The 26,749-nt window shown below is 38.2% G+C and overlaps 1 protein-coding gene across 3 annotated transcripts in view; it reads right to left on the bottom strand.

Moving 5' to 3' along the window:
* Positions 1 to 26,749, bottom strand: part of ZNF385D (zinc finger protein 385D) — a 277,992-nt gene that overhangs the window by 74,925 nt on the left and 176,318 nt on the right. For all 3 annotated transcript variants that reach the window (XM_046682724.1, XM_046682734.1, XM_046682743.1), the window contains one exon: positions 2,707 to 2,869. In XM_046682724.1, the coding sequence (XP_046538680.1) occupies positions 2,707 to 2,869 (163 nt within the window). The remainder of the gene's footprint in view (positions 1 to 2,706; positions 2,870 to 26,749) is intronic.

Raw genomic sequence — 26,749 nt, 5'->3', positions numbered from 1 at the left:
TTAGCATTTTTAAGAGCAATTAATTTTTATATAAATATAGTTGGATTATTTTTATTAAGAATGACAGGAGAATTAGTAAAATGTGATTTAATGCATCTATATCTTTTATGTATGGAGAAGTCCACAAATCACAGAACAACCTTGTGCACTGAGCAGAAAGGTTACAATGTTTTATTACTAAAAAATACACGATCTGTGATTCTAGAGCCTTATCGCCTTCTGCCTCCAAGTGCTGAACTGTCCTAGGAAACCAGTTCCGAGACCTATCTTGTTTTCAGGGTTGTCCTCCTCCCCCATCAGTATGAGGAGGAAGGCAATAATAAAACGGGCAAGTAACAGTTTTGAGAAAACTCCAAGTTGTCAGCATAGGTTGCTCTGATTTATATTGCAATAGAAATAGGATAAGAGTCTATGAAATGATAGGAGCTTTCTTGGGCTACTTCTCTTAGGTAGTTTTGTGGAAATCCTGGTTTAAGGATAGAATTTTATTTAAAACATCTGGCGAGTATGCTGGAGTCCTTAGACTTCCAACCTATATGACTCGTTTTCTTCAGGGGGTAGGCCTCCGTGGATTAGGAAAGCAACGTCCTTCCTGATGCTCATCAATTCCTTCCTTTGGCTTTAAGATATTTGTACTAACTTTATAGACTTTACTATCCCTTCTGTCCTTCTGGAATTTTCTCTAGCTCCAGGTTGAAAGGACATTTCACCATTCCAACCATTAGGTAAGTTCTGGTATCTCTACCGGGAATCTGTTTATTTCATGTAGTTTCTCTCCCACAGCCCATCCAAAACTTGTTTCCATTCAACATCTAAAAGGACAGAGCCGTGATGACTGCCACAGTCTCCCTTCTAGTCTCTAAGTTGAGGGATGGAGGTATGTATTCAGAACTCACATATGCCACAGAGACAACACACTTGGCAGCCTTTTCTAACCCAGGTTACCAGCTCTACCCACCATGCACATATATATTTTTAAATGGCATGCATTCTCAATGTAACAGGGATTTTTTTTGCATTTTTAAAGAGGAGTCAAGGTAACCCAAATAGTCGCTATTGATGAAAATATGTAGTAGAAGAAAAGTTTGGGGACAAGCAAAAAATTTACGTCAAACTCTTTACACCAGACTTATTTCTTTGTTCTTCCTACCTACTATCTTTTTGCAAACAAAATATATTTCTTTATGGCAAATATGGCTTTAGGGATCCCAATTTGTGCCCCAATATCTGGGAGCATAAATTACTCTCACCTATTTCATTACTGCTCATTCCCTTACAGTCCCCCAAATAAGGCAGCAAGTTTTCAATTAATAGAGAAAAGATTAATGCTTTCCCTTTAAGGTTTTACAACTAAATTAATAAGATAGCATAACTCAGCTCTTGCTCTGGATATGAAAGAAGTGAACATCACAGGCACTGTTTTGTTCCTTTAGTATGTTGTGACACAAAATTGGATGCATCAGAGAACCAAGGGAGTGAGAGAAAATGCAGCCATCCAACAGAAATTTAACTCAGCACCCACCATGCCAGACCAGGTGCCAGGATACAAAGATGACAGAGGCACTCAGCCTCAGAGAGTACACAGCGTTCTCAGGGAGGGGCATTATGCGTGTACCAATAACACCTAGGTAAAGGACATAAAATGTGTCACGAGAACTCCGACAGAACATCCTTATCCCTTACAGATAGACATGAGAGCAAGCCTTTCTCCAGATCCTTTGAGCCATATAAGGATCTAATGGATGCGACCATGTGCAGTAAAGTTGCTTTATTTTGTTCTACTTGTTCTTGCAGAATTTTATATTTTCATTAGTCACGGCCAGAAGATTTTGTTCTAGTTAAGACATTACCATCGATGATAATATAAATGCTTCCTGACCATTGCCATTTGTAGGGACTGGAAAAAAAGTGACATGTACCAGCACCTGTGTTCTTGAAAGTGATTTTTAAAGGTACCTCCATGAATCACACGGGACTTCCTTTCTTGTAAATTTTGAGGACCAGGGTCTTATATTTAAAACTGCCAGCTTAAGGAAACTTCACTGGCTTCCCCTACCATGAATAAACTGGTTGTTTGCAGGAGCTATCCCAAGAGGCCATTCAGAGGCCATTATTTCACTATGAAGACTCTGTTAAAAAGAATAATCGGTATCAATAACACTTACCTGTGTATGCAGCGGGAAGGTTACCCAGCCATAACAAGCCCAGGATCACACAGCCACTACTTAAAACAATGCAACGTTTGGGATTTATGAGACTAGGGCCTGTCAGTAATAATGCTCTTACTGGGGCCTTCTCGATTCATTTGGCATACTTTGCTGTGTCCTCACAGTTAAATCAAACCTGCCATGCAGTTAAAGGCTAAGGTGCTGCATCCAAGATGCAAAGGATGCACACTGAAAAGGTTGGCTTCTCCAAAAGGGTTATTGGGGGCATGGCTTCAAATGCCTTTATGACTCTTGTGTTCCTCTAAAACAGCCACAGGACTGTTTCAAATGCAAAATCTGCAATTTAACTAGTGATTATCTTCATCTCTTAAGGGCATAGGAAAAATGAGGGAAAACAATTACCATTACACAGAAAGATGGATCAAGCATGAATCAATGTGGCAGGAACATAAGGAAACAGACATGGGGTTAGACGAGGGAAGGAACTCCCAAACAACAATGATGACGACGACAACAACAACAAAGATCATCGCTTAACCTGTTTTGTCAGAGCTGGTATTGATGGTATTGGTAGTGATGGAGGTGAAGGCAGTCTTTGCGCTGTCCTTGGCAGTTACAGATTTCTGCTTATTTTTCATGGCTTCCAGTGCTTTGAGCTTCTTGGCATGTTTCGTGCCTTTGTAGTGGGCCGCAGCCTGGCTCTACAAAGGAGAACAAAATGAACCATGCAATCAGGCTCATTTCTAAACTTGCATTCTCTGTATTACTGCAAATACAGACTCCCTTTCAATAATAGGTACCATTCAACCTAATTCTGGCCATGGCCAAACAGTAGGGTTCTATTGAGAATGATGCTGGAAAGCAATGGGAATCAAGTTCTGAAACCTCTGGATGGAAGGAGTAAATATTCTATTAGGCTTCTCATATGAGAAATGTAACTGAACACTAACACATCAACAACATTTTCTTTGTGTAGTGGAAAAAAGAATAAGAATGTACACCGGTATTGCCTTTGTTCCGCCACAGAAGATGGTGGGCTCCCCAGGATTAACAAGGGCCCTGGAAAAGAGGAGCTCTCACCTTCTTGGTTTGGGAAATGTGTTTTCTCTTTCTACAGCGTGTCTTATTAAAACAGTACCTGACAGATGTCTATGAGGAAGAGTTCACCTGTAACAAGAGAAGTGGGCAGCCTGGAGACTGAGATGGAAGCTTGAGTTCAAAAGCAAAAGCACTGCCTAAGTCCAAATGGAGTGCACGGAAACTGGGCAATTTTCTGATTCTTTCTTTCTCCTTGCTTCCTGCAGAGTAGTCTGAGAAATTCAAGGCAGTGGCATGCTTTCAACATGTGGGTCTTTCATGCCCTGCTCCATTGTCAGGAGGCTCCAGTGTGTTTTGACTACCTAACGGGGCCAAGGCGGTTCTTTCGCTTGTGCCTTCTGAGATATTTTTAAACAGTAATATACATTTTCCCAAGTTCATATTTCCTTAACACTATTTTTTTTGGTTACTGGAGATACACATTGAGATAGAAAATCATCTTAAAGAAATCTATATTTATTAATATTTATTTATTGGGAAAAAAAGCCTTTGTGGCTTGGAATGGGGTGGGAGTGGGCCGGGAGATTCTTAAATCAGAAGGTTTCCCAGCTCAAATCATTTAAAAATGTTACATCACAAAGAAGAAATCTCAGTGGAGGACTATGCCTGCTAGACTCCCCATCACTTCCCATGGCTTATTTAAACTCCATGCTCCAGTTTGCCAAAAAAATAATAATGACTGTCTTCTTCATCACAGCTGTGGAGGTAGGGTGTTGCAGTATAATTTTTTTTAAATAAATAATCCACCCTTCATTTGCATCATTCTGACAAGTATCCTCAAAAGACTAGGTACCCTTATTGAAAGAACACTGGACAAGGAAATTATATAATAGAAACAGTTTGAACAGAGAGGACACTCATGCATCAGTTACAAGTTTTCCAACAACACATAACATCAAGACATAGTATGAGCCAAAATATGAAGTAAAGACTTGCTAGAGTTAATTGAAGAACCAGTGACACATTGGATTGGTTTGATCCTACACAGAGAATGCTACTTTGATGGACAGAGTCATGTCCCTTTGTTTTCCTGCCTAGTTCTCCTTTTTAATAAATCAGTCCTTTGGCTATATCTTTTGAGGGCAAGATGCTGTATTCAATTAAATCCACAATATCGTTGGCCATCTTCTTTAGGCAGTTGGCAACATACTTTCCCTGAAAGCAAAGGTCCTCCATTCTCTCTGTCAGCATTCCTACCCCTGACGTGGAAGAGAATGGCTCACATATAATACATATTAAAAGACAGGATTTGGATTAAAAGTGATCTCTTCACTTATCCCTCCAAAATATGCATTTTGGGGTTCCTAGCAAATCGGAAATCTCAGTAGTATTTCAATTCAGACAAAACTTTGTTTTAATACACCATAAAACCAGGTGAATGTCACTATTTTGGATAGTAAGAAACTTATTCCAAAAAACTCTGCAAGTTAGTAGAGGATTTATACCTTAAAAATACTCTCTGCATAGGTACAGCTAGGCCAACGCTTCCAACAAGTCAAATGGCTCAGGGAGTTGTGGGGAGAAGGGGTGATAAAGTGGCCAGTAGTTGGTGGGCTCCCAACTGAGACATCTGATATACTAAAAAGCAAAACAATAAAAAATGCATACTCACTTGTTCATTGAATAACAGTCCCAAAGCACCTTGATAATAATCTTAACTAAAAATTATCTGATTAACGGGGCCAGCCCGGTGGCATAATGGTGAAGTTCACGTGCTCTGCTTCAGCAGCCCGAGGTTTGCAGGTTCAGACCCCAGGCACAGACCTAGCACCACTCATCAAGCCACGCTGTGGCGGCTTCGCACATAAAATAGAGGAAGATTGGCACAGATGTTAGCTCAGCAACAATCTTCCTCAAGCAAAAAGATGAAAGTTGGCAATGGATGTTAACTCAGGGCCAATCTTCCTCATACACACAAAAAATTATCTGATTAAAAAAAGGCGATTAAACCTCCCCAAAATTTGAAAACAACATCAATGATATGAAAGTCCAAAATGCTATGGAGAGACCAAGATACGTAGAATTTAGGGGAAGTGATGGAATATAGTGGGGGTGATAGCACAGGAGGAGATCAGTGTGATTATATGTGTTGGGGGTAGAAGTGGACATACAAGTTGGAAACTGAATGTAGACAGATAACCCTTCTGGATATTTTAAATTTTCTTTGTCATCGACCTTTATTTAATGTTCATAGAATTTACTAGACTGCTCTTGGGCTATACTAATACTAATTTTTCTAGTCTATGGTATTGACCCCATAACTCTTGGCCCACCTTGATACAAGTGTGTTGTATAAAGGTGTGCTCCTTGTGTAAAGAAAACCCAGCCAGCTCTCCTTAACTCTTTAGGCCACTTCACTGGACTAGATAGATCATTCAGCCACATCTGATCTTTCTGTGACTGCAGACAAGGCTGTGGCATAAGAAACAATCCTGCTGGGAGATTTTTAAGAAGCGGCAGTTGGCCAGAGATGTCTCTTTGGGCTTCTTCTGCTTTTCCTTTGGGCAGAAGCACTGGCTGTAGCACAACACCCATATTCCCTCCAAGGCTGTTTGCTCCTATTTATTAGCCAGTCTCTGAGTCAAGTCATTCCCAGAAGCCTGGGAACCATCAGACACAAGCAAATAGTTATTTTTCATAGGAACGATTTCAAGGTAAAGTGAGTGTACTACTTCATGATAGCACATTTCAGAATTCTGTATTTTAAAACGAAAACAGAATCAGATGATCAGAGTTCACATAGAAGCGAGCAGAACAATTGGGCTTTGACAAATTACTTTGAAATAACAAGTGGAATATCAGGGTATTGTGTAATAAAAATCACAACCACCAACCTTGAAATAACACCTGACACCATGAAATCTAACAAGTGTCATCCCAGAGACAAGTGCTGACATTAAAGATATGCACACACATTCCTGTAGAATAAAATGATGCCACTTTAAATGTTATTCCTACATCCTAGTCATCAGTAGCCAGACTTTTCAACCTTCAAGTTTTATCTTCAGTATTTCAAAATGGCTTCTGGTTTAGATGCAACTGAAGCTCCAAAATAGATAAAAAACATTGTTAAGGGGCCAGCCCCGTGGCTGAGTGGTTAAGTTCAACATGCTTCCACAGCCTGGGTTTACAGGTTCAGATCCCAGGTGTGGACCTACTCCACTCATCAGTCATGCTGTGGAGGCCTCCCACATATAAAAAATAGAGGAAGAGTGGCACAGATGTTAGCTCAGGGCTATCTTCCTCAAGTGAAAAAAGAGGAGGCTTGGGAACGGATGTTAACTCAGGGCGAATGTTCCTCGTCCAAAAAATAAAATAAAATTGTTAAATGGCTAATATGCAGGAGAGGAGTTTCATCTTTTTGAAACACACACACATATTTATTTTACTTATCTAAGTAAGAGGCTTCTTTATAAATCACTATTATCCTGTAAAACTCACAGGAAAGTTAATATTCATGCATCATTTTATTCCATTAGCACCAATGCCTTGTACACTTTTATTCTACATCTCTCTTATATAAGGTGTATTAATATGCTTTTTAGAAACGAAGAAGTTTATTGTAAGCATACATATCTGGTTACCATAACCAATTAATTTTCATGAACATAAGTGATTTTAAAAGCAATCATGTGGTCTTTGTTAGATTATGATATCATGTAATTTTACCACATATTAAATTTTATTAAAATAAAATTAACATTATCATATTAAAATGTAACATCAAAAAAAGGAAGAGTGGTTATTAAAGAAGTTGCCCTCCTCTTTAGGGAGGGGAGAGATGATACTTAAGCCAAAGGAATTCTTCTTTTTAAGAAATTATCTGAGTTTTAAAATCTTAGCTTAGACAGTTGTTTTGGAGACAAAGAAAAAATAAAATGATAGAACATGATTTAGTATCATACACTCTAAAATCCTCACGTTAAATCTATATTTTGAGAACTATTAAAAAATTGTCCCAGGAAAAGTTTAAAATTTTGATTTATCTACGTGCAGTTGTTTTTATGTTGCATACACTCACTCAGGTCTAATACTGAGGCAGTGTGCACAGGCTCAGTCCATACAGGTTAAGATCAGTATGTATTTTAATTGTTCAGTGACTTAAGTATTTTGAATATCACTTTTGTATACACCAATAGAAGATTTCCAAGTTTTTATTCTATCTTAATTCTTTTATTATCAACTCTCAGCTTCATTGAACATTCATATAAAAACCTAGAGTGTGCGCCCCAGACCAACAGCAGCAGCACCAGCCAGGCAGCTTGTTAAAAATGCAAATTCCCAACCTCCATCCCAGAGCTACTGAGTCAGAAACTATGGAGATGGGGCTTAGCAATCCGTGATTTACAAACTCTCCAGGTGATTCTGATGCATACCACTTCAGAACCACTCACCTTAAATATTTGTGCATTTTCTCCAAAGGTGGCCCCTTCTTGTATAACTAGCCAAAGTCTCGGTTTTTTAAGATTAATGTATAGTCATTTGAAGATCGAACACATACATGTCTGAATATGAGCAATGTGTATCACCTAAGAAAAATCATCAAAAGTTTCTTTCCTTAAAAACAAGTAAGAAGAAGAAGTAAAAAATAACTCAGATACATATGTAATTGGGGAACTTCTGTCCAAGAGGGATGAATGCAAAATAGCTAATCAATCTCGGAAATCTCCATACAATTCTAAAGCCCACATAAATGCTTTCCAAGTCCTTGTGATTTTCTTTTTCCAGTTTTTACCTTTTCTCTCCAAGCTAATTACTGTTGCAGCATGAGCCTCTGACCTCATTATTTTTACCTCTGTATTGAATGCTTTGCCATGATCCATTTTGCAGGGGCTGGGGGAATCCCTAACTCCATGAAAAAGTAAGCAAAAACCAAGCCTTCTGTCACAACTCCTAAAACTTCACTATAACAAGCATCTAACTCTCTGTTTTATTTGCATTAAACTGAGTTAGTGTTAGTCATATCTAGGTTGCATCATTATGTACTTAGAGCTCTTTTACTGAGGGAAACTTCTAGCAAGCAGGCAAATAAAAACCACTCCGGTATGCCAAGAAGAGTGCCTTCTCTGTGACTCCACATAACAAAATATTTGAAGAAGAAAGATAGAATAATTCATTGTTTTACATTTTCCTAATTGCTGTGAATACATGTACCTTTCAAAGTCCCTCACACAATGGAGAAAATGACGGGATATAGATATTTCTCTCTCTTAATTACATGTCTCATAAAGAATATTTAATAATTTAACTTGTGATTGTGTAGTTAAAATGTAAGTAGATGACTACATTATGAATAAAAAGGAAAATTCACTTGCATTGAGTCCCAAAGTGAAAAACATGATTCAATTAAGAGTGTTCTCTCTGAGCCGGAATGATTGATGCTTTACCTTCAATGTGTTCCTGTCTTCTGCACTCTTCAATACAGAAATGAATAGTAATAGTCATGGGAATAGAAAAATAGAAGACAAAAAACATAATAGCACAAGAGTAGAATGATTTTTATACACTACCACTACTCACTGAAAAATATTCTAAATAAACAGAAAGAAAAGGAAGAGAGGCATGTCACAATTTCTCAGCTACATTGAATAACTCTAACTTTTATTTCATAAGCAAAGAAAATACCTCGTCACTAAGTACTTACGTGGTTGTGAAAAAATAATCTACATGGACTCACTTATTTTTTCCAAGCTTCTCAACTCATTTACAAACTCCACGATTTTTAAACATTAAGTATTTAATGTTTTCAAGTACTTAATGTGAATGATAAAGTGGACAGTACTTATTCGGGTGAGAGTAGCTAATTTCAGAGGTTTTGCTTGGTTCCTGTTGTGAAACCACTGTTTTTATATATTTGAAACCTGAACAGCTGTCCCATTGACCTCTACCGCTGGTGGGACCCTGACTGGGGAACATTGGCTAACAGTGGGCTCTGGAAGCTGGTACACGTGGTCTAATTGAGCCAAAAGGAACACTTGGCTCTGGCTAAGTTTGCTCAATATTTTGGGGAGCTTTTTGTAAGCCACAGACCTCAAAGAGTTTTAACTCTAGTGATAGAATCACAAAAATGTTTTGTATGGAACTGAGAGGAATCAGAAAAATCACTTTGTCTAACTACTCAACCAGCATACAATCCCTTCATAATGCCCATAGCTTAACACTTGGCTCAGTGTATGATTGTCATGTACCATTTAAAAGTGTGGGGGGAATTAGAAATGTTGAATCTAACATCTGAGGGTCAAGCTCTCATAGGTGTTGGTATCAATAGCAGAGAAAAAGTCTTCATTTCGTGGCATGATGTGCATGCTTCCTCTAAGTAACCCCCAACTTCCTCCTTCAGGCAACTTCCTGTCCCCAGCTCTACCTCCGCCAACCCAGTCACAGTCACGGTGTCTGCTCTCTAGCAAGAATAACGCCTTGCAGTGAAAAGGAGAGATAGCTCTCCCTTTTACTCTCTTAAGGAAAATACCACAAGAAGAAATGATTTTCCAGCCTTTGTATGACTAGTTCCCTCTGCCTAGAGCACCCTTATTTGTCTGGCAGATGTTTATTCATCACGTGCCACCTCCTCCATGTAGTCTTGGGTATGCCTGCAATATAGCACTTATGTCATTCCCATAAGAAAGGTCAAATGTCTGTTTCTTCTCCAGAGAGAAAGACCTGATGTTACTCATCATTCTGTTCCTAGGATCTAGTATAGATCTCTAAATAGGTGCCTATTAAATGCATGTTGAATTAATTTCACATTTTGATTTTAAAATGGAAATATGCATATGGTGTCTCAATGGATTTTGTATGTGAATAGGGTTCAACTTAATTCTCTGCCATTCTTTGGCACTTTGCCTCATCTGTTGAACACACTTCAGGGAATTTTTATGGCACTTAATGCTGGAAAAGCATCTGGCACAAACACAAACTATTATTTTTTCTCTGGGAGAAGCTTATCATCAACTGCAAATTAGGCTATTTATGGGAGCTCTCTTTGCATGGGATGTAGCAAAGGAATAATATGGAGATTGCTTCACTTTTTAAAAATTTTGATGAATAACTAACAAGTTTTTTTTAAATCTGGGAAATGCAATGAATAATTCCAGTGACGACTCTGCATTTTGATTTATCTAAAAGATGAAATTCTGTTAAATACACATAAGAAATTTTCAGTTCTCAGAGAATGCTATTTCTCTGTTAACACCATTTTTAAACTTTCAAAATGGAACACTTTATGCTCGAAAACAATATAAAGAAATTAATTACGACATCATTAACCCATTTTCCTCCCTACAAATTCACATAATATATACCCTGTATTTGCTGAAGAAGAGCACCTTCCATTAGGGGAAGACGATTACATTTCCTACTTCTCCAGAAATCAAGGAAGTGCTTCCCTCCATGGTTTTGTAGCATTTTTAATCTCTAATTCATAAATCTGAGAAGTATTCTGATTGCTCCTTTAATGAACATGCCCCAAAGATCACCTCTAAAATATGCACCTGTTAACAAGATTCGTCGGGTCCACAAAACAAGGGTTTATATTTGAGCCAGATGTTTTGCCAGTGTTAAGCACTTTAACAGTCTTCTGAAGCGTTTTGGGTACAGTGGGAAAAGATGGAGAATGAGACCACAAACAACTTCAAGAACTGAGACTCTTAGAGGCGGAATCCACCCATATTCCAGTCCTTCCACTGTTCATTCATTTACAACGGAGTCACTGAACTGAGGCCAGAATGCTGTTGTAGTTATAGGACAGAGCGGAGAACAACTCAGACTGATATAAACTGCATCAACAAATCTTCTTTATAGAAAAATACCATAGGCAAAGTGAAAAGACTTGAAAAAATACAAAAACTATTTGCAGGTCCTGTTGCAAAGGGGTTAAACTCCATGTTACATAAAGAATATCTAAAAAATCGGGAGGCAAACACACTAGCCATAAGAAAAATTGGCAAAGCCTTCACCCAATTCAATGAGATAAATTATGCCAAAGCACCTAAGGCTTCTTAGAATAGAATAAGGTTCAATAATGAGAACAAATGCTTATTTTTGGTCAAAATAAAGGAAAACTAATGTTCATCTGCATAAATCAATTTGATGCCTATGTTAGAACTCTGGAAATACATAGAAATTGTGAATAAATTGTGCTTTTGTGGAAGTTAAGGGTTTAAGAAAAAAGAAAAGAAATAAGAGAAGCTCGGCTGACGTGACTGACTCCACCTTAGGACACCCCTTTAACCAAAGCCATCTAAAGTGGGACTTTTTCTGGGGAAAATCTGGGAAAATTACCCATCTTCTCAAATAATGGTCTTTTCCTGGACTTAGGCAAATACTTGGCAGGTAGAATAAAGTGCTTGTTTTTGTTATTTTTAACTTTCATATAACCAAAGTTGAAGAAAGAAATGGCTTTGGCCTCAGATAAACTTTTAGAGGAAGGGTGAGTGTGAAGAGACAGTGGCAATGACTCTAGAAGCTGAGTTACCTGGACATGTATAAATGCCTGATTTCTTGTTAGGCCAAAATTTCTTCCCATTGCATAAGAAAAAAAAAAAACAACCGTTTATGTTTCCTGACTAACCATGGTGTAGATGAGTTGAGTTAGGAAAAAGGAGTTCTAATCCCATGAGTTTAGTCTTTAGAGAGAACTCCCATGAACAGTCACGTGCTAACAGCACAGTATCCTCCAAGAGTATTCAGTCGTCTTTGAGAGAATTTTGGCCAGAGGGTTTTTTTCCTCAGTGACACTTAGAGGAAGAGTTCAGTGTGTCATAAATGCATTAAAGAGACCCTGCTGTTCCTTTCCAAGTGGATGGTTGAGTGAGGCATTTATGCTCATCTGTGCCAGGTAGTGTGATAAAGGCTTTAAATGAATATTCTCAATTATTCCTTACAAAGACCTATGAGGGAATTACAATTATCAAGGGCATTTTATAGATGATGAGACTGAGACTCAGCTAGAGCAACTCAATCACATATTAAAGGAAAAATAGGGTAGGTACTCAAGTCTGTCTGACTCCAAAGACCACACTTATGGCTCCTCTTCTCAATCCAAGAAGGAGTGGACAATGGAAAACACCCCTACTAAGTGACTTCATAGTTGCTCACCTTACAGAGGACATCAGTAAGACTAAATAGTGCATAGATATTATTCTCATTAATAAGAAATTATTGTTGATTTCTGTGGTCACTAATTCATATAATTTCACTCATAGTCTATCTCAGGCCTATGCTTTAGATAGTAGTATTAGCATCATTCTATCTGAGGGTCTGCCTCATTCAGTTCTTTCAATACCAACTCCAATAATCTAATGCTGACGTGCTAAACAAAGGGTGGCACACTATGTGATGTTTGTTTATATCCCAAAATATGAAGCCTTCAGGCATCAGGAAGTATCACCAGGCATGAGTCAGCTCTTGCACAGAGAACCTTGTGGGTCAGTTAAGGATTATGTTCTTTACTCTCTGCTCAGATGGAAGGCTGCTCAAAGTTTTTAAGAAATACAGAAACAGAAACATGTTTGCGTTTTTATGAGATCACTCTGGAAGGAGCAAAGAGGCTGGATGGGAGGAGGACGGCAAGAGTGGGGAAGGAGCAGAGGGTTGAATTATTATTGTAGTGGTACAAGGAAGAAGTGGCTACAGCTAAAAATTCCATGATGACAGTAAAAGCAGAGAGAGAAGAGTGCACACATTTGATGAGTATTTGAGTTAATAATGTCAAGAAGTAATGGTGAATTTTGAGGTGTGGTCTCAAAGATGCCTCACAGGGTTCTACTTCTTGCAAACACATGATTGAGTTTCCAGTTCCTAGAATTGTTGATATTCAAAGAGGTCCAAATGTTTAGGGGAAGAGCATGAGTTGGGTCGGGATACGTTGAGTCTGAGCAGCCTTTAAAGCGTCTAAGTAAAACATGGGCTCTGCAATTACCTGTGTGGTCTGGAGCTTGGAGATGAAATCTAGGCCATAGCTAAATTGGGGAGTTATCAGCAACAGATGGTAACCAACGCCACTGGGAAATACCATTTGAGAGGCAAATAGATTTTTTCCTGTTTAACCACTGAAACACAATTCTTAATCAGCTGCAACATTCGAATGAATGAACTAGGACTCCAACTGACAGTGTATGGGATAACACATTTCCAAATTCTTCATTGAGCTAAAGTATGCTTCAGCACTTAGCTTTAAAAAAAAGCCTTTTCTTAAACAGCTTAAAATCTTCAAGCTTTAGCCACAGAATGAATCATTCCCTTTTCATCTTCACACCAAAATAAGTAACTAGGAAGAAAAGACACATTTCTCTATGCTATATAGAATCTTGTATCTCAGCATTTGATCTCTAGAGGCTAGATTCATCAGGATTAAAGTTCTCTTACAAGAGCAGCAAAATGGCTCTTGAAGGCTACGATGAGGTGGCCTCCAAACCTGGCAGGAGGTTGTTCTCTCAGTTAAAATTGTAGTGGAGAGAATTAGTCATTTATGGGAACCTTATTAAAGGGTAGGTCAAAGCAACAAGGCAGGATGGGAGTACTAATCAAGGGCTGACGAAACGTAAAAGAGAGCTGTGCTTAATGAATATTATTAACATGTCTGAAGTAGACTGTCTTAGTTGAATAGGTTTCATCCTGGCATCCAGGAAAAGGGAATTTAAAGATTAACTTCATATAGATTTCTTTCTCTTCCATGGATAAATACAGGAGAAAAAAAAGAACCCTAAGGCTGTCTCTATCTATTACGAACAAAGGAGAAAAGGTTTGTTTTGTAAATCATATTTTTAAAAGAATTCATAAATGTAACATTTAAAAGTCTGAATAATGACAAAATTTAAGCACTCTCTGGCTTTTACATGTGAAGAAAGAAAAAGCTGCAACTCAATGAGATTACTAAAACTAAGATTCTGGTATATATTTTTTCAATATTTTAAAATGTTAATTTTCAACTTTTAAACAGACCTTTAATTTTTTTTTTGAGGAAGATTAGTGATGAGCTAACTACTACTTGTCCTCCTATTTTTGCTGAGGAAGCCTGGCCCTGAGCTAACATCTGGGCCCATCTTCCTCTGCTTTATATGTGGGACGCCTAGCACAGCATGGTGTGCCAAGTGGTGCCATGTCCGCATCCGGTATCCGAACCGGCAAACCCCGGGCCGCCGAGAAGGGGAATGTGCGAACTTAACCGCTGTGCCACCAGGCCAGCCTCCAGACCTTTAATTTTAATGCCTTAGGGCATGGTGCAAAACAGGGACTGTGTTTGACATGTTTTTCCAAAAGTATTTATGATTAGCACTAAAAAAAAGCCAAAAAGTTTTCTTTAAGTATTATTAAAACCTTGATTTTGTAAATATCAAGAAATTTCTAACCATTGGATTTTCTATGATATTATCTCAATCTCTAAGTTGTTTGAATTTTCAGAGTCAAAGCAAATTAACAAAATTAACATCTATATTTTCATGACAAGTTGGGATATTTTGGATCTACTCTTAAATATAGGCGTTGTCTAAGGGATGCTTGTTAAGATCACCACTTCCACTGCTTAAATCAGCAAGTGATTCCCCCTTGGGCATATATTAACAATTTACTTTTTGCAGACAAGTGCACAAATACGATTAGCTTCTGCAAATTGCTCTTTATTCTGTTACTGGTAAGTAATTTTTATATTATTACAGTGTAAAGAGATGCTATTTTCCACTACATATTCAGCTGTAATGGGATAATTTAATGTGTTAAAACAACAAAAGAACTTCAAGAATGATTCAGTGATTCAAGCTGCATGGAAACCAAGAGAAAAATCACGCATTAAGTTGGAAAAATTACTCCAAAATTTACTTTTCAGTAAGGAGTTGTGGAGCCCGTTCTTTGAGGCTGTTGATTCGAAGTTGTTTTCACCATTGCAGAGTGAGTCCTGCAAACGACATTCCACGTGGAAGACTTCCGCAGGTTCCTCCACTCATTGTGCTCCCATTTCTTGATAGTAGCACTGTTAGTGTCACTCCTTCAGGCTAAAGGTTAAATGTATTTAATTGTTTATTTATCTGTTCATTTAAATATTTATGTATTCAACAAATGTTTATGCGTGGGGCATTCCAATATAGAGACAGGCATTGCAGGGAGTGGAGCAGGAAAAGGAGATGAATAAGATGCAGCAATGGAAACAGGATAAAAATCTGAGGAATCTGGTATCAGGGAAGCCAAGAGAGAGAACAGCTTCCAGAAGGAAGCAGTTATCACTATTGACTGCTGCTGCTGTGTAAGGTAAAAGAAGAGCATAGAAGTGTCCCACGGATTGTGCAACATGTATATTGTTTGTGATTGTGATCCAGGACAGGATAATTTAATGCTTAATCAACTAACTGGAACGACAGATTTTGGAAAGTTCTGGAATAAATGAAGGATCTGAATGCCTGGACATGGACTTGCCGATTCATGTGGCCTCCAGATGCAAACTTTATCCATCTGACACTATATTTTGAGCTGAGCACTATTACCTTATTTAATTCTACTAATACATGTTTCCATATTATGAGTGGATATCTGGAAACACACCTGCATTTTGATTAAACTATTTGTAAAAGCACAAAGATGAATTAATATTTTTAATAACATCAATGAGTTATCTTAAAATACTTTCACTTTTTTTAAGAAGTCCATGGAGCATTAAATCTTAAAAGTTTAAGTAAAGATAGGGAATAATGTAAAATGATCTATAAATAAATTATCCAGTATTAATCCTTTCAGACTTTCATGGATTTTTTTTCTATTAGTAGGTGCATAGTAGATGCTCAAAATCTACTCTTGAATGATAATTATATATTATACAAAAAATGAGATCACACTCTGTACCGTTACACAAAATACTTTAATCACGGTTAATATCTCTTCAACATTTCTACATTTGATCAAGATTGTTTGGTTCACATCCTCATGATGAGTGCCACTCTTAGGGAGAGGGGCTTTAGCTTGGTTCAGTAAGCAACAAGCTGGGAAACTGAAGGCACAGCTCCCAACTAGTCTCCTAACTTTATTCATAAACCAACATAAATCGCACCTCCAGTATGAAATTTTCGCTATCCCTAAAGCAGAGCAATGGTATAAAAGGTTATAACCAGGTTATTAAGAAAAATGATTTATTAGTGACTTTGAAAGTAAATCATTAGATAAAGACTGAATAGGAGGCTAATCTTAATTATCCATAGAAATATTAACTTTAGGCTTTCTTCCATCGATTAGTAATTTAAATTGGCTACCCTCTGGTCTTCAATATTCTCAATGTCTGCAATGGCCATGACTTGCTAAATCACCAAAACCACATGAAGCAGAGCTGCCTGACAAGCAGAAATGCTCACTGCAGAAAGACAATGTAAAGAGAAATAAACATCTATGTTCTCTAAGGCTCTCTAGCTTAGGGTCTATTTGTTACAGTGGCTTAACGTCAACATAACTGATACAAATCCTTTCCACAGATTTTCAGGTGAGGAACAAAGAACATCCAGGTGTCCTAGTAATGATAATAGCAGCTACTGAATATTTGCTAACTAATATATTATATGTACTATTGAAGGGGCTTCATGTAAAGTTCATAGTTTCCCTCAAAATTAGATTTTCTTATATCCATTTCACAGGTAAGGAAACTGAGGTTCATAATGTTTGAGTTACTTGCCCAAGGTCCATAAGGAGTAAGCCACAGAGGAAAGATTTGAAACCAGGGCTTCCTATCTCTAAAGCTCAAGATCCTTCCACCACACTAGGAAGAATTGTTCAAATATTTCTATCTTCAAAGCAGATATTTAGCAAAATGAAAAAACAGATCCAGTAAGGGAAGAAAAGACAAAGAAAGAAGTAGCTGTCTGATAGAGCCAATTTCCCACTATCTTCTCTGACCCTCTACCTTTTACCACGAAAACTAAACAGAATAATTTTTGTTGTATTCTAGCTAGTTTCTGGGGCACAATGTCAGAGACTCATAGAAGAAGCTTATTTCTTCTTCTCTGGCACACAGTGAGCTACACTTCTTAAGTGGCTAGGTGACTCAGTGATAGACAATGAGGGTGAGTGGAAATGATCTGCAATATGTCCAGCCTTGGTTTACTAAAACTTCTGAAGGAGAGTTTTCCAGGTGCTTTCCCCTTCTGCCTGTTTGACGCAGACAAGCAAAGCCACTTTGGAAGCTACACATTAAAGAAGTTAAAACCATGAGATGGAAGGAAGGGTTGCATTCCTGAATCAATGCTTGGAAGAGATGTGTCAGTGAATGAAAGATACATATTTTGGATATTACATTAGAAAAATTTAAATATCTATTGTTAGAGCCATTATACATCTTTTGATTCATTTACCCAACTCTAGTTACATTAACGAATGCATCTACCGTCTTACTATGATTTAAACCTAGATAAACATAGAGTTCCCCAGGCAAAGTAAAGAAGAGAGAGTGTGTAAGAAGATAGGCACACTTAGGTGCGCAAAATTTTTTAGTTAATCTTTGTCTAAATGAAGCACTGGAGTGCCCTGAAAATCTACACGTCTCATGATTTTAAGAGAAGCAAGAATGCAACATACCTTTCTTTGGGTCCCTTTGGGTACTTCTTTGGATAGCCTGGAGTAAAGACATATCTAGGAGAGGTGCTTAACCACAGATCTGGACAGATCCAAATTGCCCTTTCTACATAACTCCTTGTCAGTTCTTACTAAATCTGCATTTTCCTGGTATGGTTGGCACACCCAGCTTCCCCAGATGCTTTACCTGAAACCAAAGGTGAAACCAGGACTGAAGGGTTTTCTGTCTTTCATCAAAGCCAGGTACTGTCTTCTTACCACAGTGCAATGGGATTTTAGCTTCTGATAGCCTATTTGACTTTGACAGAATAAATCAAAGGACCCTGCTCCCTCCTAAAGAGACTCGCAAATGATTGATGAAACTCCCTAAGATTTAATACCTTGCACTTCAAAAATAGATACTGCTTTTACTTCAGAAACCCTTCAAATCTAAAGCTTTTTATGTTTCTTCATTTTTCCTGGCTGTTCTTTCTCATGACACACTTAGAAAGCTTAAAAAAATAAAATAATTTACTCATGCCTTTAAAAAAAATCTCTCCAGGAGACAGAGACAGTCTTGATTCTTTTCTCAATATTACATAAATTTCATCTACAGATCTCAAGTCCCTTTGTAAATATTCATTTTTCACTATCTTCAAGTGAAGAAGAGACATTGCCTTGCAATAGGTGTGTAAATGCAAAAAATGTGTGAATCTTTGGACAAATCTTAACCCAGAAGATCACGACCCCAGGTTTATGAGCTAAGCACTAGGCATAGTCTTATTCTAAGTAAAACAGAATGAAACTAAGTTTGGATTTAACAGTCTTGAGTTTAAATTTTGCCTTTCCACTTGTGGACTGTGTGACCTCAAGCAAGTTACTTTTCTCCAAAATTCAGTTTCTTCATTTGCAAAATTATTATAGGAAATGCTGTTTTTTACTTTGTGAAGATCAAATTAGAGAAGGAAAATTTCAGTGGAGTGAGCAAAGACTAAATTTACTGAGAAGTGCTGGAGTCTCCATCCTGGTCTTTGATTTACTTACCTTTTAGCACATTAGAACTTTTGTGGAAGGAATAGCTTTTTTTCTATCCAACTCTCAGACTCATCTCATTTGGGGAACCTCAAGTAACTGCCCCCAACCAGCTCTACGCTACTCTAATATGAGGAGAAAATAGTAGTAGTCTTAGTAAGGTAGAAAAAAAAAAGATGTTAAGAATGTTTTCATAATAACTTACAAGAGTTATGCTAAAATAGACTCTAGGCATGAGCAAAAAAGTTTGTTTTATGGGCATTTTATCCTAATGAACTTGAACATTCTAAGTTCCCTCCAGAGCCCAGAGGATGCAAGATCTAAATGGAATGGAAGGAGATGACTGAGAGTCAGCTCTGGGGGAAGTGCAGAGAGAACAACTTGCTGGGGTGTTAACAGACCAAGAGGACAATAAAATAGGAAAGGAAGAAGAGATCAGGCAGGATAGAACCCCTGATTTACCAAGTAAATGGACTTAAGGACGACTTTAGCGACTGATGGATGACTAGTTAGAAGAGGTAAATAAACTTGTGAACATGCAGAGTCATCTAATATATGATTTCCTTACTGGCAAGAGGCTAGATCTTCCCAACTTAATACTATGGGCATAGCTATGTTCTTAAAAGCTCTTTCAAAGAAATCGCCGTTACTTGTATATAATACAGAACAAAAGAGCTGCTCAGCTCCAAGCTAGGAGTGGAAGAGGGTGGGAAAATGATCCTCAACTTCTTGGTCTTCCTTGCCACAGATGCTAGTTGATACTTCTTCAGACGGTTGCTGAGAACTTTCCTTGGGATCCTTAAGACTGAAGGGGAAGGGATGGAGAAAAGGGATGTTCTCAGAGGTACCTTTCAGTTAAAACGTTATATGTCACTGTCAGTACATTTTAAAGAAATAAGGAGCAAGATATGTAGTGTTCTAGAAACATTTCTTTTCTTCCTCAATATTTTAATCCTTGTTAAAGTTACTTGAAAAGACAAGTTCTAGATTTACTTTTTCCTTTTAATTTTTGGTGGGAAAATAAACAATGCTTTTTGTTGTTATTGTTTGGTTTTAATTAACTGCTGGCTTGACTCCATCACAGCCAGTTTCAACTCTCACTTTCTCATTTTCTCTATAACTCAGATCTGTGTCACATTTTCCAAGACCTTTCAAGAAAACAGGTAACAAAATCAGTTCAAACCGCCAAATGATTTATCTTCCCCTTTGTGGTGGCTACAGGGAAGCACTATATTTAATGAAATGCATGGGCTTTGTGGTCAGAAGACCTGGTTCCAATCCTAGCTCCACCCCTTGCTGGTACAGGGAATTTATAGTCTTTTTAAAGTTCGAGTTTCTCATTGGCAAAGTGGAAATAACAATCCATGATCATTTGTTCATTCATTCCTGCATTAAATGTTGTTAGAATCCATACCATATATTAAACTCTGTGCTAGATACTAGGGCTTTAGTGGTGAAAAAAACAGACTCAGTTCCTGTCCGTGGTGAGCTTGGCATCATAAGGATCAAAGGAGACAGTGAATTTTACAAACATTACGTTCTCAATACATGATAGTTATATCTATTATTGCTTGGGACACTATTATTATTACGACAGATAGACCAATCTTGGTGCAGGTTATGAGGCTTTTAGAGAATTTCTAAATTTCTATTAAAAAAATAGCAATTTGCTCTCAGATGAAGTATGTTTCTCCCACACTGGATTGCTGCTAGAATAACCAAAATTTATTTGTATGCACATATGTATGAATCACATTAAATTGCCAGCATTTGGCCAGTTTTGATCTATAAAACGAGCAATTTTATATGCCCATCCTAATATGTCAGCAGTGGGGGAGGGGGTGCAGGAAACTATGTATGTGGGAAGGAGAACACAGAGTGATGAATAGTACACGTTGCAAAGGTTTCAGTCTCTTCAACATCATATTTAACTAAATATAGATTTCTGATAATCAGATCTTAAGACATTCTTAAAAATGGAACATTTTGGCTTCCTTCTGGCTATAGCTTCAATATGAACTCTCAAAGCCTAATGAAAAATACTTTTAAAATGAAATCATGTACACCCCATATCTGACACAAATGCACGCAGCATTTGTACAAAAGTTAATATCTGTCACAGTTGCCTGTAGCATAATATTCTGAGTAAATATTCCAAACAGAAACATATCCAGCAACTTCAAAGGTCATCTTCTTCTTCACATTTCTGTTTATCCTTCACCAATTTACACCAGAATATGAGTTCATTCAATGCTTTCTGAATGCCTATGATGGCCAGAAACTATTCTGGATAAAGTGTATTCAAAAACACACTTAAGGTAGTACATCAAAGCATTTTACAGAGAAAAATAGCCTATAAAATTCATTATCTGGCACTCCAAAATCTCACTAACCTCTCATTTTGGAGAGTTTGAGCAACTGCCTCAGACAGGTCCAGAAATTTGAGGGTTGAAGATCTTGTGACTCAAACCCTGAGTCTGTACTCCGTGAAGACGGATATAATCACTGCCATAAATTGACAAGTTATGCCTAAAGCTACACTGACAAACAAGGCCACAAGCCATCACAGGTCCCTGAAATTACTGATGTACTACCAACCCTCCAGTGAGTGAAAGAACAGGTGGTCCTCACCCTGTAGTCTGCAGCTCTAAATCTTCCAATGGACTGGGAAATAAGCACTTCACCATTTAATATGAGCAGGGGAAGTCACTTCATCATCGGCCTGTCGCATGAACTGCTGACACAAGAAACTTTTCCCCACTTAGCAAACCACAAGTACCACGCGATTGCTTATCAGCTGGAAAATGCCTGGTTTTTGCCCATGCTAACTGTCTCATATTTGAAAATAAAGGCCAGTTCTCTTGGAGGAACATTTTGGTGCACTAAGCATTTGAACTCCAGTCATCTTCCACTAATCCTGTAGCAGTAAACCTTTCGCGAATCTCTCAATGGCATATAAATTTATTTATAACTATAGCTGTGCATCTGTTATCCATCTCTATAACTCAAAATGCCAACTGTCTGATACCTGAACAGCAATTCACTGGATACCATTTTCAAAAAATGTTAGGTAAAACCTGCATTTATTACACAAGATTTTGTGGCTTAGGATTAGAAAGCAAGAGAGACAAAACCCAGAATCAACCTGTCAGTTACCAATCAAGCTATAAACTGCTCCCAGAATTAATTTATATCCTCTTTCTATGTTTTCAAAAATAACTTAATCAGTATGCACGTTCAAAGCTTGCCTGAAAGGAAAAATTGGTCAAAAGGATAAAATACATTGGTTGAGCCCAATCAACACTCAATTATCTAATTGAGGAAGAAAGATAAAAGAAGTATTGGACACCTAGCAATCTTTGCCATAGACAGGTAATTTGTGATTTTGGAAAGATACTGAGTATGAAAAACATCACTATTTTTATGCCAATATCAAATGTAAGAAGGAAGAGAAAATTAACTCTAAATACCTCCTGTGAATCTGCTGCTTTGCTTACAGTACTCCCTTTAATCCTTAGAGACATGTCATATGACAATGTTATCATCGTCACTGTACAAATGAGAATCTGAGATTCACGGAAGTTGAAAAACTTGCTCAAAATCACACAACTAGTAAGCACGGAGACGGGATTGGCCTGATCCAAGTCCCTTAAGCTTTCTATTTCATGAAGCCGGAGCAAATAGCATCCTGGAAAATAACTCATTTCTCATCTGAACTTGCTTTGTAAACTAGGTGCAAAACTGAAACAATGGTCTTGGTAATTTATCAAGGGATCAACCAAAGATTTGAACAGACAGCTCCATCAACACTCTAAGATGTTTACTATTGTAGGCTTAATATAATCCTCCCTCCACCCCATGCAATATCCAACAAAAGGTGGTTCAGCTCTCTGTCACAAGGAAACTGGAACTAAACCCAACTTTCCTCAGCAGCAAATCACTCACACGCTGAGCGGAGAAGGAGAGAGCTGGAGTAGTGCTTTTACGCATGCCGCTCACTCAGATAAGCACAGCTGGGCTGAGGAGCCCTCTTTCCCTAAATTCTGTTGCCAAGCTGAATTTTATGATCTTCCCTGGCAGATGATCAAATGCAAACTCTTAACTTACAGCCAAGTTATCTCACAGCAGCTGTTGGAAGAACTAATTTAGAATGCAAATCTAGTCCTTAATCTACGGGAAAACTGTTGCAGTGATGGATGGCTTTTGAAGCAATAGTTCATGAAAGACACCCCATTGCCCTCTAGTATTACAGAAGAAGAAATATTTAGCTGCTATTTGTGTTTGTTTTCTTTTGAGCAATTGCCCTTATAAGGGGACTGGAGTCTCATGGAAAGAGGGTCCAGGTGTTTAAAATTTGCCTCAACACTCTTTTCCACCTAAGTAAAATTGAGATCAGAGGACAGATGTGTAGACTAAGTTTCAGATAATGTGTTCTTAATTTCTAGGACTCCAATACTTTAGGCTAAGTTATCTAAAGGACAAAGCAATGGGATGTAACAATTTGTCTAGAATTCTTCATGACGACAAGAATGTAGAAACGTCAGCACTTATCATTGATCCTGCCGCTAAAGAATCCTGTTACTCTAGGTATGAATTATCAATTAAAGTTGATAAAGTCTTTTTTTCCTTTGATTCATTTAACTGCCAGCTAACAGTGGCCTTCTAGAACACGTAATACATGAAGAGTTCACTGAATCATTCTATAGCTTTGATCTTCATCTCTTTAGTTGAACAAAATCTTTGAAAATAGTCCTGGTTATTAGGAGGTTTCTTATTACTCCATTGAGTTACCAAAGAAACCTGGGCTTGCGCAGTATCTATAAAAATCTCATCATATGGCAACTGCCAGAGTTAACGCAACAGAAAAGTGTACGTCTCTATCTGTTCCTGTTTTGTTAGGTGTGAAGAATGATTATTGTAGAACTTCAAACCATTTCAAAGAATTATTAGAATAGGAATAATGGGCATTGCTCGAATGAATCAAGAATTAGAAAAGGGAAGATATATCCACTTTGGGGTTTTTCTTTGTTGTTGTTTCAGCTGGACTTTGTATACAACAGAGAAATACTTGTAGGCTAAGTAATTTAACTCTGAATATTAGACTAGAAACTCTCTTAACCCATCATGTGCCTCTAGTCACTTTCCCGTGTGCTCGCTGTTCCACGTGAGCCAACATGCACAGAGTAAAAAACAAAAGGCTGCCACTAACCAGGCCTGTTTGTGGCCCTGCTTTTCCCTGACCCCCTCCCATCACTTGTCACCCCTCATTTTCTTAGATACACAGCTTTCTATATTACTGGTCTACATGAGTCTGTGCTCGAGAAGGTAGAGCTTTGATTGAGATTAGGAAAATATCCTGGATTTCCCCACTCTCACTACAGGGAGCTGGAGCTGGATCTATTCCAGGTAATAAATATTCCCCTATGTTGTCCGAGATTAGGCACTGCCAAAGTCCTGGATCATCCCAAATTTTCTTAGTGATCAAACAGGGACAACCTATCAGGAAATACAGTGCACTTCTCTTTCATTTTACTATTGCTCTAGTTGACGTGTGGGCATTTACATAATTGAGTATTCATGCCATTTGTTGACACAGTACATGATTGAGGACTCTAACAATGTGTTTGGTGTTAAGATACCAAGAAAAGCCTTGATCCACTGTTAAACATCTAATGTCCGTGGACAGACCAAATACTATGACGTCAGAAAGTGGAGTAAGCTCCCAGGAAGAAGACTGTATTCATTCACCAAGGATGAACTGGGGCAAAGGTAGCTTCTTCCATCTCTCCTAAGAACATCTCCACTTCTTGTCAAGGCGTGTAGCCTTTTATAGTTTGAGGAGCAAAGAAGAAGAAAATAGTATAAAGCTTGGGTGAAATAAAGCTTGGATATATATAACTGGTAAGCATCATGATAGTCACTTAATCATTAATTTACACACTCAATAAACGTTTATTAAGCACTACCTATCAAGCCCTGCTCTAAGTACTTGGATAAAACAATGACGGGAACAGGCAAAAATCTTTGCCCTAAAAGAGCTTACCTTCAAATCGGCAGTGGATAATAAACATAATAAATAAGTAAATTATGCAGTATATTAGAAGGTAATTAGTTCCGAGGAGAAAAACCATCAGGGAAGGAGAGTGGGAACAACAGGAGTTGAAATTCTAAATACAGTGGTAAGCATCCTGAGATGGTGACGTCTGAGTAAAGCTTCAAGAAACAAACCATGGAGAAATCTGAGGAAAGGGTGTTCCAGGCAGAAAGGAGAGTCTGTGCAAAGGCCCAGAGGTAGGAGTGAGCCTGTGTATTCAAGGTACAGTGAGGGCAGGGCTGGAACTAGGTGGGGGTGAGTGAAGTACTTGCTGCAGAAGAAAAATTAAAGGGGATATTTAAAAATTCACTAATCAAGATAAATACTATTTTAATGCAATATTTAAAAAAATTAAAGTCAACGAAAAAAATCCATGATGAAGAAAACATCACAATCTTAAATACGATAGGATCAGACCACTTCTACACTTGTACAACCCTGCCTCACTTGCCTGGTTCCAATAAAAATTTATTTACAAAAACAGGTAGCCAGTGTACAGGCCACAGTTTGGCAATTTCATCTTTTTTTTTTTTTTGATGAGGATGATCAGCTCTGAGCTAACATCTATGCCAATCTTCCTCCACTTTCCATGTGGCTTACTGCCACAGCAGGGCTGACTAGTAGTGTCGGTCTGCACCCAGGATCTCAGCCTGTGAACCTGGGACGCCAAAGCAGAGCACATCAAATTGAACCTTTACGCCATGGGGCTGGCCCCCCAATTTTATCTTTTTAATATTGCATTTACTATTTGTCCTGGTTACTGAGTTTTTTAGCAACCCTTAAATTTTGCACCTGAGTGCCACACTTGCAAAAGAGGCCAATGTGGCTGCAGAGGAGCAAGTAAGGGGATGGTGGGAGGAGACGAGGTCAGAAAGGCACCTGAAGGCAACACTGTATAGGGCTGTGTGCCATTCAAAGGATTTTGCCTTTCAGTGTAAGTGAAATGCACCACCATTGGAGGGTTTTAAACAGAAAAGCCACCTGATCTTGACTTACATTTTTAAAATGATGAGTAAAAGGAGTAGAAGCAGGGAGAACGATTAAGGGGATGTTTACAATCATCCAGAAGAGAGATGATGGTGGCTTGGACCAGAGTGGTAGCACGAAGTGGTGAAAAGTGGTCAGATTCTGAATATATTTTGGAGGTAGAACTAACATGATTTGTGTAGTATTGGATATAGGGTGTAAGATAGGAAGAATGGGTGGTCCAAGTATTTTCACCAGATGAACCAGAAAGACAGGGTTGCCGTTATCAGAGCAAAGCTGTCTGCAGAGCAGGTTTGGGGAAGGGAGCCACGGACTTTCATCTTGAACATTTTATTTATTTATTTATTTTTTAAAGATTGGCCCTGAACTAACATCTGTCACCAATCTTTTTGGCTTTTTCCTACTTCTCCCCAAATCCCCCCCCCGTACATAGTTGTATATTCTAGTTCTGGTTCCTTCTAGTTGTGCTATGTGGGACGCCGCCTCAGCATGGCTTGATGAGTGGTGCCGTGTGTGCGTCCAGGATCTGAACCAGTAAAACTCTGGGCCCCCGAAGTAGAGCGTGTGAACTTAACCACTTGACTGTGGGACCAGTCCCTTGTCTTGAACATTTTAGATTCCAGCTATCTGTTAGCTAACCAAATGAAGATGTGAGTGAGTGGTTGATACTCAAATAGGACATTGAGGAAGAGATTTCACCTGGAGATATCCACATGGACGTCATCCTGAAATCTATATAAATGACTTATTCCCCTCCTCTACCTTCAGATACTGAAGTCATTCTTCTGTAAACTAGAATTGAAACCTTTCACAGAGAATATATCTCTTCACGAGATAGGATTTTGTTAAC

The sequence above is a fragment of the Equus quagga genome, chromosome 1 (assembly GCF_021613505.1).
Source record: "Equus quagga isolate Etosha38 chromosome 1, UCLA_HA_Equagga_1.0, whole genome shotgun sequence".
Lineage (NCBI taxonomy): Eukaryota > Metazoa > Chordata > Mammalia > Perissodactyla > Equidae > Equus > Equus quagga.
Note: the sequence above shows the minus strand (reverse complement) of the source record. Positions and strands in the feature narration are given on the sequence as shown.